At 45.8% G+C, this 18158-nt stretch overlaps 1 protein-coding gene across 2 annotated transcripts in view; it reads left to right on the forward strand.

Moving 5' to 3' along the window:
* RNF213 (ring finger protein 213) overlaps positions 1 to 18158 on the forward strand; it is a 2973532-nt gene that overhangs the window by 1275361 nt on the left and 1680013 nt on the right. For both annotated transcript variants that reach the window (XM_078654076.1, XM_078654077.1), the window contains exon 18: positions 121 to 276. In XM_078654076.1, coding sequence (XP_078510202.1) covers positions 121 to 276 — 156 coding nt within the window. The remainder of the gene's footprint in view (positions 1 to 120; positions 277 to 18158) is intronic.

The raw sequence follows: 18158 nt of genomic DNA on the forward strand, positions 1-18158 counted from the left end.
GGGGCAAATTAGTTCACCAAAGTGTCAAATCAGTGGCTCAGATAGACACTGTAGACTGTTTTTCTTTGTGCTCACAGGTTTATATCTAAATAATGTGTTGACTTAAATCTTTGTCTACAGAGCAGAATCACCTGTCGGGCCAGAAGAAAAAGCAATGCGATCAAATGAGACAAGTGCTGGTGTGGAGACAGAATGAATTGAGATCTCTGAAGCAACAGAGGCAATGGGTGGAGTGCCTTCTGGTGATGTGCCGTAGTGTGGAGGAGATCATAAAAGGTAGGGTGCACTCATCCCAATCGTTGCCCCACTTTCAATCATTATAATTGTAGATACTATCATATTTTCAGGGGAATTTCACTGTGTAATAATTATTTTAGAATCTAAGCTGGCTTAAATATATTTTAATGAGAAAGGAGTTGTAGATCACCTACATTAATATTCTCAGATGTGTGTCCAGTTTCTAAAATGTTTCCGAGCACATAATGATGTGTAATACATTGTGAGCAAAACTTCAAGTTTAAAAAAAAAATATGAAGAACCAAAGCAATTTCCGCAGTGTAGATAACCACCCATTTCTGGTAGGAAGGACCAAAGAATTAACATTAGCTAGTTATTCAGGCCAGCAGGACCACTCACTTTTAAATTTGTTTTTGGGATTGATCTCAAAATTTCAGTACCATCCCCAAAAAGGACTTTGACAGCCTCAGTGGCTTTCATGCCCATTATGTACTATTTCGCCATTGCGACATTGGCAAAGTAGTAAATAATGGGCATGAAAGTCATTAGATTTTTTTCTTGTCACCCTCCACTGAGAAATAGCATCTCTCTGGTTTCCCATGCTGCTTTGTTCATCTTGAGGATTTCAGTACGCTCAAATTGTGGTTATGTGTTTATCTTATTATCTGTATTCTATTTAGTGACTATATTATAAAGTATTTGTTTTATTTAGGATAAATAGATCACTTTTCTTGAAAGTATTTGTTTTATGAACATAGCAATTCTGCAAATCCAGGTAGTTACAGGGACCATCGAACTTTAAATCACCCTTGTAACTTTCATACAACAAAAATATAAAGAGATAATATTCCGTCATATAAAATAAGCAATAAAAAAAGAATCATAGTGAAAACCCTACTTACAATAGTGAACCTAAGATTGAAACAGAAAACAAGTATTCATATGAGTTCTTCACAATATTTTTAACAGTATTCTTTTAGAGAATTGTAGTGGATGCAAAGCTTAATAATAAAATACATTTACAGCCGTCATACCCATTGGATATGAAGCCTTAGGGACCCCAGTGTATCAGTGAGTGCATTTAAAGTTCTTCCATTACTTGTATATGCCACAACCTTCGACACCAGTGGACCAGGTGAATCAGAGTATTGCTGATTTCAAGGCATGGAAGAAAAACGTTCAAACTGGAATTATAAGAGCTTGAAACAAGAAGAAGAAACTTGATAATCCTTCATTTTTAATAGTTCGGTCCAGCCAAGATAGGAAAGTGACCAAAAGGTGAAGTCTTCCTATAAAGTCTGTAGCAGTTGGTGATAGTTGACCTTATATAGGTTATTCAGGTTTGCTGTGATATTTATTCCAAGATACTTGATAGATTTGCTTTTACCGCGAAATTGGTTTTTGGGCTTCCAAACATCCCATCTTTGCTGGGAGTCCGTATTTTAAATGTATTGATATACATTTTAAAACCAAAGGTTTCTTCATAATTGTTAAGTTGGATTTGTAATAAATGTAACACAGAGATGGAGATTTCGGTGTAAATACATCATCTGCAAAGAACGTGATTTTCATAATCGTGTGGAGCAAACAAAATGCAGTTTATTTTGTTGTGTGCTTTTAATTTTGATGGCAGTTGTTTATTCCTAAGAGCAATTAAAGCAAGGATAGAGGACAATCTTGCCGGATACCTCTCTGGAGTGGAGTGGGAAGGGATTGGAGTAGATATTATGAACATGGAGCATGGTATCCTGCCATCACAATTTTTATAAAGGTGAGGCCAAGGCCTACATGATTTTAATGAGGAAGTTCCAGTTTACCTGTTTGATGGCCATTTCTGTGCGCAGCGAATCCAGAATCGCTTTTTTTTTTACACTTTTGACCAGGTGTACTACCCTTGTAACATTATCATGGGTCGGCCTTGTTATGTTGATTTGTGTAGCACACTAATCGCCCGAGAGGGTATCCAGGCGCTTTCGGCTGGGGTGTAGGTGTATGGTCACCAAGGTGCTTATATGAAAAGCCAGGTCCTCAACTTCTTGCAGAACTCGAGACGTGAGTAGGAGGCTCTGATGAATTGAAGGTCATTCCATGTCTTGGGTGCTATGTAGGAAATTAGCGGCATCCTGTTCCGTGGATGCAGGGAGTGTGTGTGAGTAACTGTGAGGCAGATGTTAGGTGTCTGGTGGGTTGGTGAAAGTGTGTGAGCCTGTTCAGGTATTCTGGTCCTGTATTTTTTAGTGCTTTATATGTGTGCACGAAAAGTTTGAATTGGCAGCACTTGTGAATCGGGATCCAGAGAAGCTTCCTGGAGCTTGGTGTGATGGGGATGCATAGTGGAATGTCGAGTATGAGGATTGCAGCAGCATTCTGGATGGTCTGGAGTCTCTGTAGGAGGAGTTGTTTGGAGATTCCATCAGAGAGTGTTGCTGTGGTCCAGGCTTGTGTTGGTGAGTGCTTGCTTGACGGTCGGTCTGGTGTTCTGATGCATCCATTTGAAGTTCTTTTTCAGCATGTGTAGGATGTGGACACATGAGGTGCTCACTGCCTTGATTTAAGCAGTCATGTTGAGCTTGTCATTTAGGATGATCCTTAGATTTCTTGCATAATCTGTGGATGTGGGTGTTGGTCCTAGCTCCGATGACCCCCAGGTAGAGTCCCATGGAGAGGTCTTATTGCCGAAGACCAGTACTTCCATCATGTCAGAGTTGAGCTTGAAGCAGTTGGTTCTCATCCAGTCTGTTACCATGGCTATGCAGTTGGTGAAGTTGGTTCTGGTGGTGGTTGTCTTTTCCATCAGGGATAGGATGAGTTGGGTGTCATTGCGTAGGACAGGACAATGTTGTCTTGTGAAATGATGATGTTGGCGAGTGGTGTCAAGTCTATGTTCAAAATGATGGGGCTGAGGAACGGTCCCTGTGGGACTCCGCATATCAGTTCATTGGTCTCTGATGTGAAGGGTGGCAGCCTGACCCTTTGGGTCTTCCCGTGAGTAAGGAACAGATCCATTTACAAGTGGATTCTTGTATGCCAATCTTATGGAGTCTTTTGATGAAGGTGTTGTTGGAGACCGTGTTGAAAGCCGCAGTGCGGTCAAGCAGATGAGGGCTGCTATTTCTCCTCGGCCCAAGATGGGTGGAATGTCATTGGTGGCCGCAATGAACACAGTTTCAATGCTGTGGTTCATTCTAAATCCATATTGAGTGTTGTCTGGATGGTGGCAGAGCATGAACTGGCCTATGAGTTACTTGTTGATGGCCAATCACTTAGGCTTGATGTGGGGGCAGGGAGATGGTCGGAAGTTGTTCGGTTGATTTTGCCGGCTGTGGGCTTCTTGAGGAAGGTGTTGATTTCTGCAAGTTGTCAATTCATCCGGGAAAGTGACGGACATGATGAAGATGTTGATCATGTGGGCCAGGGTAGTGCTGTCTGGTGATGTTCCCAGGTTGTAGATTTTGTGGGGGCATGGGTCTGTTGCGTCCCCTGAGTGGATGGTCCGCATGACTACTACTGTATCGTTTCTGGTGAGGGTTGTCCATTTAGTATGGTTGCCATCTTGGGTGGTGGTGGGTAGGTTAGCGATCAGTTCTCTAGAGTTGGGTTGGTGTGCAAAGTTGCTGTAGATGTTTGTGATTCTGCTATGGAAGAATTTGGAAAGGTTGTCGAAGAGTTAATGTGAGGCAGTGGAGTTGGTAGTTGACAGTGGCTTAGGGCGAGGTGAAATCCTTGATGATTGAGAAAATCCTCCTGCTGCTGTTAGAGCTGCTTTCGATGCGGTCCACTAGTGCTTTTCTCTTGGGGATAGTGTCTGAGTGCAGCCTTGTAGGTAGGTCAGTGGTGTTGTAGCTGGTTCTCCAATTCCTTTCTAGCTGTTTTAAGTGTTGGTTGGTGTGTCAGAGGGCTTCTGTGTACCAGCTGGCATGCTTGTTTTGTTATGTGGTCACTTAGGCACAGGCAAGAACACCACCATTTTACATGCCAACCTTTAAAATTGACATCTTTCTTGAGCGTTGACACTTAACACACATTTGCTTTTGTGCCAGTATGGGATAATATTCTCTGGAATGGCATTGCTTATATTTCCTTTTGTTCGTAGGCATATTATCAGAGCCTATAACATTCTGTATGAGTGATCAGCTCACTGTGCAAAAAGTTGATTTTTGTTAATCTCCGCTCGGGACAGCTTTTTAAAGATAGAATCAATAATGGCCGCCGGACTAGGGCATTGGTATGGTCACAGGGGTGAAGTTTATTATATAAACAACATCACTCCTTTGTTTGGGCAGACAAGCATTTCCCGGATACTGTTGAGGTCTCCCCATGCCAGAATTCAGTCCAGCTGAATCCTGTTTACCTCCTGAAAACGATGGTGCCTAGCTCTACTCCAGGACGTCCCCCGGATGAAACATGCTCATGGGTAACTGGGAAGTTAGTACACCCGAAGGAATCTGGCACATTTACACACACTTGGCACACTAGGTTAGGAAGTACTAGGAGGGATGTAGGTGTGATTATACATGTATGCTTATAATCAATGTAACACAATGGTTTAATTGTTCATCTTCTTTATGATTCTAGTAATGATGATTACTCTGTTCTGTTTCCTTCAATTGATCATTGCAGCACATGTATTGTACACAAGAATCATAATGCTTCAATAAATGATTGAATGGCCCATTTGAGTATTTCCTATGTCTTCCTTTGGGCGTGCATGTGTTACAAACGTAAGGGACTGATATGTTTCCATAACTTCCTTGGAGAGCCAGAGTTATGTTCTGAGGTTGCACATACCCTCCGGGACCTTTTAGGGTTTAGAGATACAGGGGTGCACTGCGAGCTAGCCAGGAGTAAGGCCAACATATCCTGTGGGTGTGCGTGGAGAAAGTCTTGCAGTTTTTACATTTATGTTGTCCAAACTCACAATCTTGCTGATAAAGTATGAACCGTGCAACAGTTTGATGTACTATGCTTGTTGGGTCTGATGAATGCGAGGGAGTCTGTGCAGTTGTTGAAGTTGTTGATGTTCTTGTCGACGTAGTCTGTGGGGCTAAGTTGATTCATTCCGAGGGTGCTGAGCAGTCTGCTTCTGTGATTTTACCGTAGCTGCAGCTTGAAATGCTGAACCTAGTTGGGGTGTTGACTTGAGGTTTGTTGATTTGGAAATGGATGATGGATTAGTCGGTCCATGTGAGCGGCATGGTGCTGTCGCTTGTGGTGAAGTTAGGGTCCAGTGTGTGTCCTGTGGTGTGCGTTAGTTCTGAAACGAGCTCAGTGAGTCCGATTTTGCTCCGCTCTTGAGGAGTGTTGCGGAGCAAGGGTTGTTTCTGTATTCCAGGTGAAAGTTGAGGTCGCCAAAGAGAATGTAAGCTCTGGAGTCGATGGGAAGATTGGAAATTAAGTTGGTGATGAGGTTGGTAAAGGTGGCTTGTGGTCCAGGTGGTTGGTAGGCGAGGGTTCCATTCAGGGTAAAGTTTTCGGAGATTTGCAACTTGATATGCAGGTGTTTCATGAATGGGGTAGCCCTCTGTGAATGTTATGCATTTGATGGATTCCTAGTAGATGAGAGCGAGTCCTCCTGGCTTGTAAAGGGAGTCCTGTTGAGTGATCTTGTAGCCCACTAGAATAGCCATGGAGATGTTGAAAGCCGATGAGGGGTTGAGCCAGATCTCTTTGATGAAGAGGATGTTGGTGCGTCGGAGCAGGTCTCATATTTTGGATTTGTGTTTGCTGAGTGATTGTGTATTGAGAAGCATTCATGCGAGAATGTATAGACGTGCATGTTTTCTGTGGCGGGTTGTATAGGGTGGGATGTTGGAGGCATTGTTTGTGCTTGTGTGGCGTGTGTGAAGGGAGTGTTCAGTGCGTTAGTATTTGCATAGGGCATGTGTGTGAGTGGCTGCTGGAAAGCCGGCAGTGAGTGCAGGTCAAAGCTCCTACTCTGGTGTGAGGCGCAGCAATAGTTGGGGAAACTGCATCCTGGGTCTAGGTACCGAAGGAGTGCCGCAGAGTATCTCTACTGACAGGAGCAGACAGACTTGCCTTTGGCATCCCAGTGGCGTTCCCGCTGCATGCCTGTGTTGCAGCTGCCATTCAGTAGGTCCTAGGAGTGGAAGGAGTGCAGAATTCTGTGATGGCATTTCCTATGCTGATGGCTGATAGAAAAAGAAATCCTCTTGCTTGGCTTCTTCTTTTAAATAGAGTTTTGGCCGGAAACCAGTAATGTCACTTCCTGTCTATGTGAAGGATGGGAAATTGGGGCTTTCTCATTGTGAATCCTGTCACTTCAGGAGGTACAAGTTGTGTGAGTAAGATTCCAATCTAGTCACTATGTTTTTAGTGTATATTTTAACGTCTACGTTTAATAAGGCTAGGGGCCTATATGAGGCACACTGCCTAGGATACTTCCCTGGGTTAAAGATTAAGGAGTTGCTAGCTTTGGACATGGAGGTTGTCACCATGCCGTCTTTCCTAATTGATTTACAAAAAGGTGGTCAAGTGAAGAGCGAATCTGCAGGAAAATGTTTTGTAGACATTGGACGTGTAGCTATCTGAGCCCAGGGCTTTATGTAGCTTCAGTGATTAAATTGCGCAAAATGCGACTCAGTAACTTGTTACTGAATCACATTTTGCTTTTGCTTTTGCGATTCGGTTTTAGGAAGGGGCGTGTTTAGGGCATCCCTTCCTAATACTGAATAGCACTGGTATGTATGAAGGTTTTGCGACCAAAATGCAGTTGCAAAACATTCATAATTTACTGACTCAGTAGAGGAGGCTGTTTCCCATTCGCAAACGAGAAGGGTCCTCAAGGAACCGCTTCTCCTTTGTCAATGTGATTTTTTTGTAAGAGCAGTCAGTGGTCCCATGGACCATTGCCAGCTCTAAAAAAAGAAAAGAAAACTTAATTTTTATTTTTGTCATGGAGCACCCTTTCTTTTAAGGAAAACGGGGTACATTGCAAAAAAAAGATTACTTTTTTTTAAAAAGCAGTCACAGACATGGTGGTCTGCTGACCCCAGCAGTCCACCATCCCTGTGAGTGCAGACCATTCCCAATGGGTGGCAAATTGAGACCTGCTGCGTGACTATTGATGAGGCAGGTTCATTTCCGACCCATTTGGAGTCACAAACAGTGTCTGAGACACTGTTGTACATAGCTGTTTGTGATTTCTTAATTGCAAATCGTAAGACTTTGCAGATAGGTTATCGCAAACGTACTTTTTTGTACATCTGGCCCCTCGTTCGAGCTTGTTCAAGTTCAGGAATTTGTATAGCGCACTACTCACCCAGAGGGTCTCAAGGCGCTTGGGGGAGGGGGTGCATTATTTATCGAATAGCCAGGTTTTGAGTTCCTTCCTGAAGGAAATGTGATTCTGGGTAAGGCGGAGGTGAGTGGGGAGAGAATTCCAAGTTTTGGCCGCCAAGTAGGAGAAGGATCTTCCTCCCATGGTGGATCTATGGATGCGCGGAACTGCGGCGAGGGCTTGATTGGAGGACCTTAGTTGGCGGGTCGGTGTGTAGAAGGACAGTCGTGTGTTGAGGCATTCGGGTCCTAGTTTGTAGAGGGCCTTGTGTGCGTGGGTGAGGAGACGGAACGTTATTCTCTTGTTGATGGGAAGCCAGTGGAGGTTTTCAGGTGACCGGTAATGTGAGCTTGGCGCGGGATGTCCAATATGAATCTGGCTGATGCGTTGGAGTTTTTTCTGTAATTTGGCTGTGGTTCCGGCGTAGAGGGTGTTTCCATAGTCCAGTCGGCTGGTGACCAGTGCGTGGGTGACAGTCTTTCTTGTTACGGTGGGGATCCAGCGAAAGATTTTTTGGAGCATACGAAGTACGTTGAAGCAAGAGGATGAGACGGCGTTGACTTGTCTGGTCATCGAGAGGGAGGAGTCTAGGATGAAGCCTAAGTTACGTGCGTGGTCTGTGGGTATGGGTGCCGTGCCCAGGGCCGATGGCCACCATGAGGCGTCCCAAGCAGAGGGGGATGATCCTAGGATGAGGACTTCCGTTTTTTCTGAATTAAGTTTTAGGCGGCTGTTTTTCATCCATTCGGCTACTTCTTTCATGCCTTCATGAAGATTGGTTTTGGCGGTGTTAGGGTCTTTGGTAAGGGAAAGGATCAGCTGGGTGTCGTCAGCGTAAGAGATGATGTTAAGGTTGTGTTGTCGCGCGATGGACGTGAGGGGACTCATGTAAACGTTGAAGAGGGTGGGACTGAGTGATGATCCTTGTGGTACTCCGCAGATGACTTCGGTGGCCTCTGATTTGAAAGGGGGGAGTCGGACTCTCTGGGTTCTCCCGTCGAGGAACGAGATGATCCAGTCCAAGGCTTTTCCTTGTATGCCGATGTTGCTGAGGCGTTGTATGAGGGTGCTATGACAGACTGTGTCGAAGGCGGCGGAGAGGTCGAGTAGGATGAGGGCAACTGTTTCCCCGTTGTCCAGTAGTGTTCTGATGTCGTCTGTTGCTGCAATAAGGGCGGTTTCGGTGCTGTGTTTGGCTCGAAAGCCGGACTGTGAGGAGTCGAGGGAGTTGTTGGATTCAAGGAAGGCGGCGAGCTGTCTGTTGACGGTTTTCTCAATGACGTTGGCAGGGAATGGGAGGAGGGAGATGGGGCGGTAGTTTTTAAGTTCAGAGGGGTCCGCTGTGGGTTTCTTCAAGAGGGCGTTAAGTTCGGCGTGTTTTCAGCTTTCTGGGAAGGTAGCGGAGTTGAAGGAGCAGTTGATGACATCACGGAGATGGGGTGCGATGATGGAGTCTGCTTTGTTGAAGATGTGGTGGGGACAGGGGTCGGTTGGCGAGCCTGAATGGATGGAGTTCATTAGGCGGATGGTGTCTTCAGTGGTGATTGGGTTCCAGGCGTTAAGGATGTTAGAGGGCGGTTTAGGTTCGGAGGTAGGTGGAGTGGACTGTTCTTTGTAAATGTTCTCAAAGCTGTTATATATGTCGGCGATTTTGTTGTAGAAGAAAGAGGATAACGAGTCGCAGAGGTCTTGGGAGGGAGTAATGTCGTTTGAGGCTGCGGTGGGGTTGGTAAATTCTTTGACGATGTTGAATAGTTCCTTGCTGTTTTGGGCGTTGTTGTCGAGTCGATCCTTGAATGCTGATTTCTTGGTGGATCGGATCAATTGGTGGTGTTTGCGGGTGGCTGTTTTGAAGGTGGTCAGGTTGTCAGTGGTTGGGTTTTTTCTCCATGTTTTTTCGAGAGTACGGCATAGTTTCTTGGATTTCTTAAGTTCCTCGTTGAACCATGGGGCCTTTTTGCTACTCTGTTTTGTTTGGTGGTTTTTCAAGGGTGCTAGTTCGTCAGCGCTGTGAGTGATCCATTGCTTGAGTTTGGTGGCCGCTTGGTTTGGGTCCGATGAGAGGGCGGGAGGGTTTTGTTTGAGCGATGTGAGGAGTTGGTCGGTGGTGATTTTGTTCCAGTTTCTTCGTGGAATAGGTTGTGGGGGGTTGTGGGTCGAGATAGTTTTGTAGCTGAAGTGAACGCAGCTGTGGTCCGTCCAATGGAGAGCTGTGGTGTGATCGAAGGAGATGTGCTTGCTGGAGGTGAAGATTGGGTCGAGCGTATGTCCGGCTATATGGGTGGGGGTGTCAATAAGTTGTTTGAGACCAAGATTGGCCAGGTTGTCCAGAAGGGTGGTGGTGTTGCTGTCGTTTTTCTTTTCCAGGTGGAAGTTGAGGTCTCCCAGTAGAATGTAGTTCTCGGAGGCGAGGGCATGTGCGCTGATGAAGTCAGTGATGTCTTCGCTGAATTGTTTACGGGTTCCTGGTGGTCTGTAGATGAGGGTGCCTCTAAGTGTGGTCCTGGGGTCGGTGTGGATCTGAAAGTGGAGGTGTTCGGCGGTTGCAAGGTTATCGTCGAGGCTGGTCGTGATTCTGATGGTGTTCTTATGGACGATGGCAATGCCTCCTCTTGTTTGGTTGGTGCGGTCTTTTCGGATGATCTTGAAAGCGTCCGGGAGGGCTGTGGCGATGTCGGGCGCTGAAGAGGCGTTCATCCAGGTTTCTGTAAAGAAGGCGATGTCCGGTGAGGCAGTGTCCAGTAGGTCCCATAGTTCAGTGGCGTGTCTGTGGATTGAGCGGGTGTTCAGCAGGATGCACTTCAGGTGGTTCGGGTTGGAGTTGTGTTTGGAGTTAGCGGATTTGGTGTGGGTCTTGATGCAGGCGAACTTGCAGGAGTGGCAGGCGAAGGGACCGTGGGTGCGCCTGGCTTGCACCTCTGCTGCCTGGCCAGGTGTGCACCTGCCTTGTTACCCTGATCATAAGTATTCTTTGAGATTCAAAAGAGGATATTCTGTTTTATTGTTAGCTATGGCATTTGCTTCCATTTCAAGGACATAACTTTGCATTGTAGCATTCTTGTGGGATTTCTTTATACTTCCTTTCTGCTGGTGCTAGGCCATCTTCAATAGAGTACATTTGATACACCTTTATTTCTTTATGTTCACTAATGCACCTATGCTCACTCCCCTTATGACTATCTTGAAGGCACCCTGGGTGCATTCCAGGTTAGTAATGAACACCTGCAAAGGGTTTGGGAGGTAGCAGGACAAGGGCGCTCAAGCAGTAAGTGAGAGTGGCTGAATACTAATAGATTTAGAAAAAACATGTTAACGGTGCCTCCAGTACAGAGGAAGACCCTGAAACTCTGTATGAGTTAAAGGCAACAGCCTTTAACACTGGAACATATACAAAAGATACTGGGCACACGTTTAAGAATGAACAGTATTGATACAATGAAAATACCTCATGAGAAAGATTACACCGGGGATACACAAAAGAGGTTGTTTATGTAGATGGTATGCTTCAGAATGAAATAACAACGCCAGCCGACACATGTTTCGTCATCAGGACCAAGCCTGTGACTCTTCAGGGCTGTAAATTACATAATGCAATCAGAACAAATCATATATATACATCAAAAACACAATAACAAAAACTTAAACAGTGCATGTGGTGTCATCCTTAGACACAAAGAGAGATACAATTACAAAACATCATATTCCAAAGTGAAAAAAAAAACATCCATAGTGGAACAATTGTTGTGACAGTCGTGTGAGGTGGTTGCAAATAAAATGCACCCCCTTATTCGCATCGAGTGAAGAGGTGGAAAAAGGAACAGAGCTAATCAAACCAAACTGTAATGGGGATAAAAACAAAACATGGGGTACATTAAATCGTCAGTTGGAAATGGAACGCTGTATTCTTATAGGATAAATGAAACTGATCGGGCAGAAAGCAATACATAGGTCAAAGGAGTCATGCCAGCGATTTGAACAATAGTTAAGATCTAGTGCATATTTGAAGTCATTAGAACAGTTTTTGTTAGACCATTTCTGTTGGACCTAGAGTTGTCAGGTCACCTAGGGTAGCCTGGCCTAGGGTAAGACAGTCACTAATAGAGGCACATGTGTAAAGGTTGCACACCACCCAGCAGTAACTCAATGCAATCACACTAAAAAATGACACTACACCGGTAATTATGGAAAAATATGGTTTGTTTTATAAAAATAGATTTGTTTCACTATTTCTTTTACACCAGCATTTCTCCTTTAACTCCTTTTCACTTTGAGTATTAAATAACACTTTACAAATCCAAATTACGCTAGTTTGGTCAGTTTCTTCAAATTCCACACTCCTTCACGCATCAATTCACCAACAATGCTACACAGTCAATGGAGAAGACAAGTGATTTAAATAAATTAATATACACAGCTCCCACAGTAAAGCATTGGCATTCTACAGGTAATTTCAGGAACTTCCACGGTTGATTCCTTTGAATTTTAGCTCTCGCCCCACTCAATGTTAACTGGAAGCAGACAAACCAGATCTAACCTCTACCACATGCTAGCTCACGTTATGTCTGCCTCAGCTTCCAAAATCACCGGAATTCTCCCACAGGGAATTGACACAGCTCAGATAGGCAGTTGAGAGATCATGTCTTGTTTTTACTTTTGTGCAGGATAGTGTTCACTCTGCCCTCTGAAAGGAACGGTTCTCTTCTAATGACTCCTAGAAGGCCTGTTACTGAAGATGAATAATTCCCTGTCTGTGTTTCTTGAGGCTTTATGCTTTGGTCTGGTGATCCCCTTTGTCTAGACGCCCACAGGAAACTCCACCGACATCCCCTTGGTAACACCACCGCTTCAGCAGTGGGAGCCCACCAGTCTGACACAGCTGTTGTTGGTTCAGTTTACTCGGCCACTGACAGCTGGCCGGGCTATCAGGGAGCGCTACCCTCTCGTACTCTCCTCCGCTGATCCTAGCTGCAGATTTCAACTGGCAGGACTACGGAGGCCTCTGGAGACAGGGGCCCGCTTCCCCAGTCACTCGTCAACCTTTTCCCCCCCTCCTTCCACCTTACTTGAGGCTACTTGTCGTAGAGCGAGGCACAGTCCTTCCGCTCTCGTTCCTCAACCGCACTTCGTCCCGATGACGAGACCAGCATCCTCACGCCAGTCGCGAGGAAAGCCCAGACTGCAGCCAGTCTCCTACGCTGCTCACGCCAAACCCTTGTTGTTGGTGCCTCCGCCCATGCCCGGAAAGGTAGCGTCTCCAGACGGCGCCGCCTCCCGCACAGGAATCTGCTTCACTCTCGGGTCTGCGCAGCGCCCAGCACTATTCCGACTCCACACAGAGATTAACGCCACAGAGTCTGCGCGAGGCCAGTGCTCCCTCGCCCATGCGCCTCCTCCGGCAGACCTCAGAAGGCACACCTCCACTTCGGTGGTTTCTCGGGCAGCGTAGGGAGCCTCGATTTCTTCCGGTCTTCCGTTGGCTACCTGGTAAGGTGATCTGACGGAGTGGGGGGGGGGGGGCTTCCTTCACGGGCAGTGACTCGAAAAACAAGAGTTGAAGGGTTGAAAGGGGCCAATCGGTTACCAACCGATTCCTCCAGTCAGCGACTCCAGTAAGAGGGTTTGGTCAGGGGCGAGTGGGGGAACGTCTCCACGAAGAGGCTGCCTATCCCACTGACAAGCTAACTACTTCTTGTGCGTCCACCTCCCCACACCACTGCCTCTCTCCTCAAGCTCAATGAACTGCACAAAATGGCTTCATGACCTCTGCCCTTATATAGCCTGTCCACCCAGGGTCCAGTAGGGTCCAGAAGGTTCTGGAAGGCTCTCTGTTATCCTATGGGGCTTCCTCAGAGGTTGGCAGTTATGGCAGTTAGTAGCCACCATTTTGTAGATTTGGGTGAATTCCAGTCAGAAAAGGCACCTAGGCCTGAGGTGAAAAACTATGAGGGCAAAAGAGCATCTATCCCCCAGGCCAGCACCATAAAAATCTAGTGGACACAAAAAAGATAAAAAGGGTATGAGGGGGCAAAAGGGGACAAAATAAATAATTTATAGGTGGGGCTACGCAAAAGGCCAGACAGGTCTAACAATTTCTTACTGTTATCGGGGGTGAGAGGCAGGTGTTATCGTTTTTAAGTTTTAACTTAACTGCCATAAGTGTTGCTCAGGCAGTTGTAGATTAATTAACTCGAGATAGCGCAAATACATATTTCACGTCACGTAATGGTTAGGACGGTAGACAAATAAAAATGATTAACAAGTGAGAGAAACGGACGGACGGGTGCACTCATGTCATGTGTTCAATGCTAAAAAAACATTTACATGGTTTGAGAACCAAACATGATTCTGTGAGGCGTTGTAAAGAAATAAGTGCAAAAAATGAAGTAGAAAAAAGGTAGGGACTAAAACATGCACGCTGGGGTACGGGAGTAATACCTGTAGTGGCGTGGTATTAGGATCTGTGAAAAGGAGAGATAAAGTGGGGCGGAGGCCGTAATAAGTATCAGGCTGATGACAAGGATCGGTAAAAGGTTATACACTTGGGTTAAAACCAGAAACAGAGGTGATGGTGGAACTCACCGAATTACTAGTGATAATTCTGACCCGGTGAAACAGGTAAAAGAAAGCCGTGGGTAGGGCAGAGTAGGATAAGTAATGGAACACGAGCGGGTAAGTCAGTGTTCGGCCAGGACCTGTGGAGTAAATGGTAACGAGGGTCAGTGTAGTGCAGGGCTGCGGTCTATGGCCAGTATGACTGGCGCACGAAAGAGAGTGAAAATTACCTCTGGGTTCTCGGTTCCGGACAGTGCTCTTGTCGCCTCGGGTTGTGGGAGGAGAAATTTGGTGCGGATGTTCTACTTAAAGGAGGCGTGCGTTAACTCGGAACGGCTTCCGGAAGTGGATCGGGATGTAGAGAGGTGGCGTGACCGAAACACTAGAGTGGTGATCATAGTTAGTGCAGGGAGTGAGTATAAAAAGACACACATGGTCCCAAATGGTGGAAAAATGATTCCTGGGAAAGTAGAGCGCCCGCCCCAAGGGAGACCAAATAAAGAGAGAAAAAACGACCCGCAAGGAAAGTACAGGATCGTGTTTGTACATGAATGGAATATCCTAAACAAATGTTCTAAATTAAAAGACAATGGCTAAAAGGAAACATATCCACACAGGAATTCCAGCAATGTTTGTGGTTTTGCAATGGGAGTGGATAGTACAGAGAGTGCATCATAATAATACATGAGTCACATTGAACAGTGAGGGCAGATTAAATATCAAAAACGATCAACATGGGAGTGGATAGTACACAGAGTATATCATAATAGTACATGATTGACATTGAACAATGAAGGCGGATTAAATGTCTAAAACGATCACATTATCCACCTTTATTGCACTCCCATTGCAAAACCACAAACATTTGTTTAGGATATTCCATTCCTGTACACACATGATCCTGTACTTTCCTTGCGGGTCGTTTTCTCTCTTTATTTGGTCTCCCTTGGGGCAGGCGCTCTACTTTCCCAGGAATCATTTTTCCACCATTTGATACCATTTGTGTCTTTTTATACTCTCTCCCGGCACTAACTACGATCACTACTCTAGTGTTTCGGTCATGCCCCCTCTCTACGTCGCGATCCACTTCCGGAGACTGTTCCCAGTTAACGCACGCCTCCTTTAAGTAGAACATCCGCACCACACTTGTCCTCCCACATCCCCAGGCGACAAGAGCACTGTCCGGAACCGAGAACCCAAAGATAATTTTCACTCTTTCGTGCGCCAGTCATACAGGCCATAGACCGCAGCCCTGCACTACACTGACCCTTGTTACCATTTATTCCACAGGTCCTGGATGAACACGGACTTACCCGCTCGGATAACTTATTCTACCCTACCCTTGGCTTTCTTTTACCCGTTTCACCGCATCGGAATTATCACCGGTAATTCGGTGAGTTCCACCATCACCTCTGTTTACGATTTTAACCCATGTGTATAACCTTTTACCGATCCTTGTAATCATCCCGATACTTATTACAGCCTCCCGCCCCACTTTGTCTCACCTTTTTACAGATCCTAATCCCACGCCACTACAGGTATTACTCCCGTAGCCCTGCGTGCATGTTTTAGTCCCTACCTTTCTTCCGCTTCATTTCTGCACTTATTTCTTTACGACGCCTCACAGGATCATGTTTTAGTGAGTTGGTTCTCCAAACCATGTAAATGTTTTTTAGCACTGAACGCATGACATGTGTGCACCCGTCCGTCCGTTTCTCTCACTTGTTAATCATTTCTATTTTTCTACCGTCCTAACCATTACTTGACGTGAAATATGTCTTTGCGCTATCTAGAGTTAATTAATCTACAACTGCCTGAGCAACACTTATGGCAGTTGAGTTAAAACTTAAAAACGATAAAACCTGCCTCTCACTCCCGATAACATAAAAAAATGGTCTAACACAAACTGTTCTAATGACTTCAAATATGCACTAGATCTTAACTATTGTTGTTCGAGTCGCTGGCATGACTCCTTTGACCTATGTATTGCTTTCTGCCCAATCAGTTTAATTTATCCTATAAGAATACAGCGTTCCATTTCCAACTGACGATTTAACCCCTTCGGTGCTCATGACGGAGCGGTTCCGTCATGAGCGTCGGTTGAGCTGTGCTCATGACGGAACCGTTCCGTCATGACCACACCCGTTTCTTAGAACGTTCAGCACAGCGCGAAAATTCGCGCCGCGCTGAACGGGTTAATGTACCCAGTGTTTTGTTTTTATCCCCATTATCAGTTTGGTTTGATTAGCTTTGTTCCTTTTTCCTCCTCTTAACTCGATGCGAATAAGGGGGGTGTATTTTATTTATTTATTTATCTATTTTTATTTATTTATTCATTTTCAAACTGACACAGTATGTACATGTCTCAAGTGCACCATATAATGTAAGTGCTTACAACTGAACAAACACATCCCCCCTCCCATGAACCCCCACTTTCTGCAGTACATGACATATACGACTCATTGTCCTTATCTAAACAACTAGTCTCATCTGTGCAGCATTATATCTCTCTGTCCAAAACAAGCAGGGAGTGACCAATCAACGACACGGCAATCTGAAGCGACGAGACCCCAAGACCAGCAATGTCACTTAGTTTGTTCACTGCGTAACAGCAGGTATTCCCGCAGCGGGGCCCAAATGTCTTTGGGTCGTGATGCTGCCGGCAGGTCTTCCACAAATAGTTCCAATTGTTCTTGGCAGTACACCATGTCTCTGAGACATTTAGCAGCCCATGGGCTCTGGCGCCCATCCCATGTGAATAGCACATTCCTGCAGCGGAGCCCAAATGTCTTTGGGTCGTGATGCTGCCGGCAGTTCTTCCACAAATAGTTCCAACTGTTCTTGGCAGTACACCATGTCTGTGAGCAATTTAGCAGCCCGTGGGCTCTGGCGCCCATCCCATGTGAATTGCACCCGCCTCTTGGCTAGCAGTAGCACCACTCTCACAAAGCGACCCAGAACAACTTTTAGCCCCGGCACATTCCCCAGCAAACATTCCAGGGGCGTACAATCCAGCATGCGGCCAGTCATAGTATAAGCAGTTTAAGCACCTCCACCCAATATAAGTGCACCATCCTACATTGCCAGGCTAGATGAAGGAAGTCGGCCCCTTCCTGCCCACATCGACAACAGCAATCTGTGTCTCTACGCCCCATCCTATGAAAATTCTTGGGAGTGTGATATGTCTGGTGTAGGAATTTCAGGTGGATAATGCGGAGATTACTATTAGACAATAGCCTCCCCGTCAACGTACAAATCTGCTCCCACATATCTACTGTGACCTGTGGATCCAAAAGCTTGTTCCACCGCCCCAAACTTTTATCCTCTGGGAGAACCGTCTCTTCCTGCACCACTCTGTACAACCTAGTGAGCAGGTTTTTCTTTGATGCAGCTACAATGACCATCTGCAGAGCCTTTGACACTGACGGCTCCTCTGGGAAACAAGTGTAGTGTTCATGGACAGCTCTTCTTAGCCTATAGCAAGTGTATTGAAACAGTGGGGTAGGATTTGATATATAGCCCAAGTCCGAACTCGTAAGATTTGTCCCCTCTTTGTAGAGATCGCCCATAGTAGATATTCCTACCTCCCTGAGTGAGTTAATCGGCCCGCGCTCGCCCGCCACCGAAATAGCAGCGTGTCCTTCAATGCACATAGCCGGAGCGTACAGGGGCAGCCTATTGGTCCGCCTACCTATTTCCTGCCATGCTGAGACTGTGACGTCGATCGTATTGAACTCTGACCTGGGCGTTTGCTATGGACATGTGTGACGATGCTTTTCAGCTGCACTGGGTCTGCGTCGCCCTCCTCAACCGCCACATGAGGAATGAAGCCATGCGGGCGGAACCAAAAGTAAACATATTGCGCTTGCACGCAGAGATAATACGCGAAATATCCGGGGCATTAAACCCACCCTTTGCAAAAGGCAATTTCAGCGTGGCCCAGCCAATTGTTTTAGGGTTCGCCCCCCACACAAACTGTAGTAACTGAGTCTGTACCGTTTTGAAGAAGTTTGTTCAATCGAATGGGGATATTGCAAAATAAATACAAAAACTTAGGGAGAATCACCATTTT

Source organism: Lissotriton helveticus, chromosome 7, assembly GCF_964261635.1.
Source record: "Lissotriton helveticus chromosome 7, aLisHel1.1, whole genome shotgun sequence".
Classification (NCBI taxonomy): domain Eukaryota; kingdom Metazoa; phylum Chordata; class Amphibia; order Caudata; family Salamandridae; genus Lissotriton; species Lissotriton helveticus.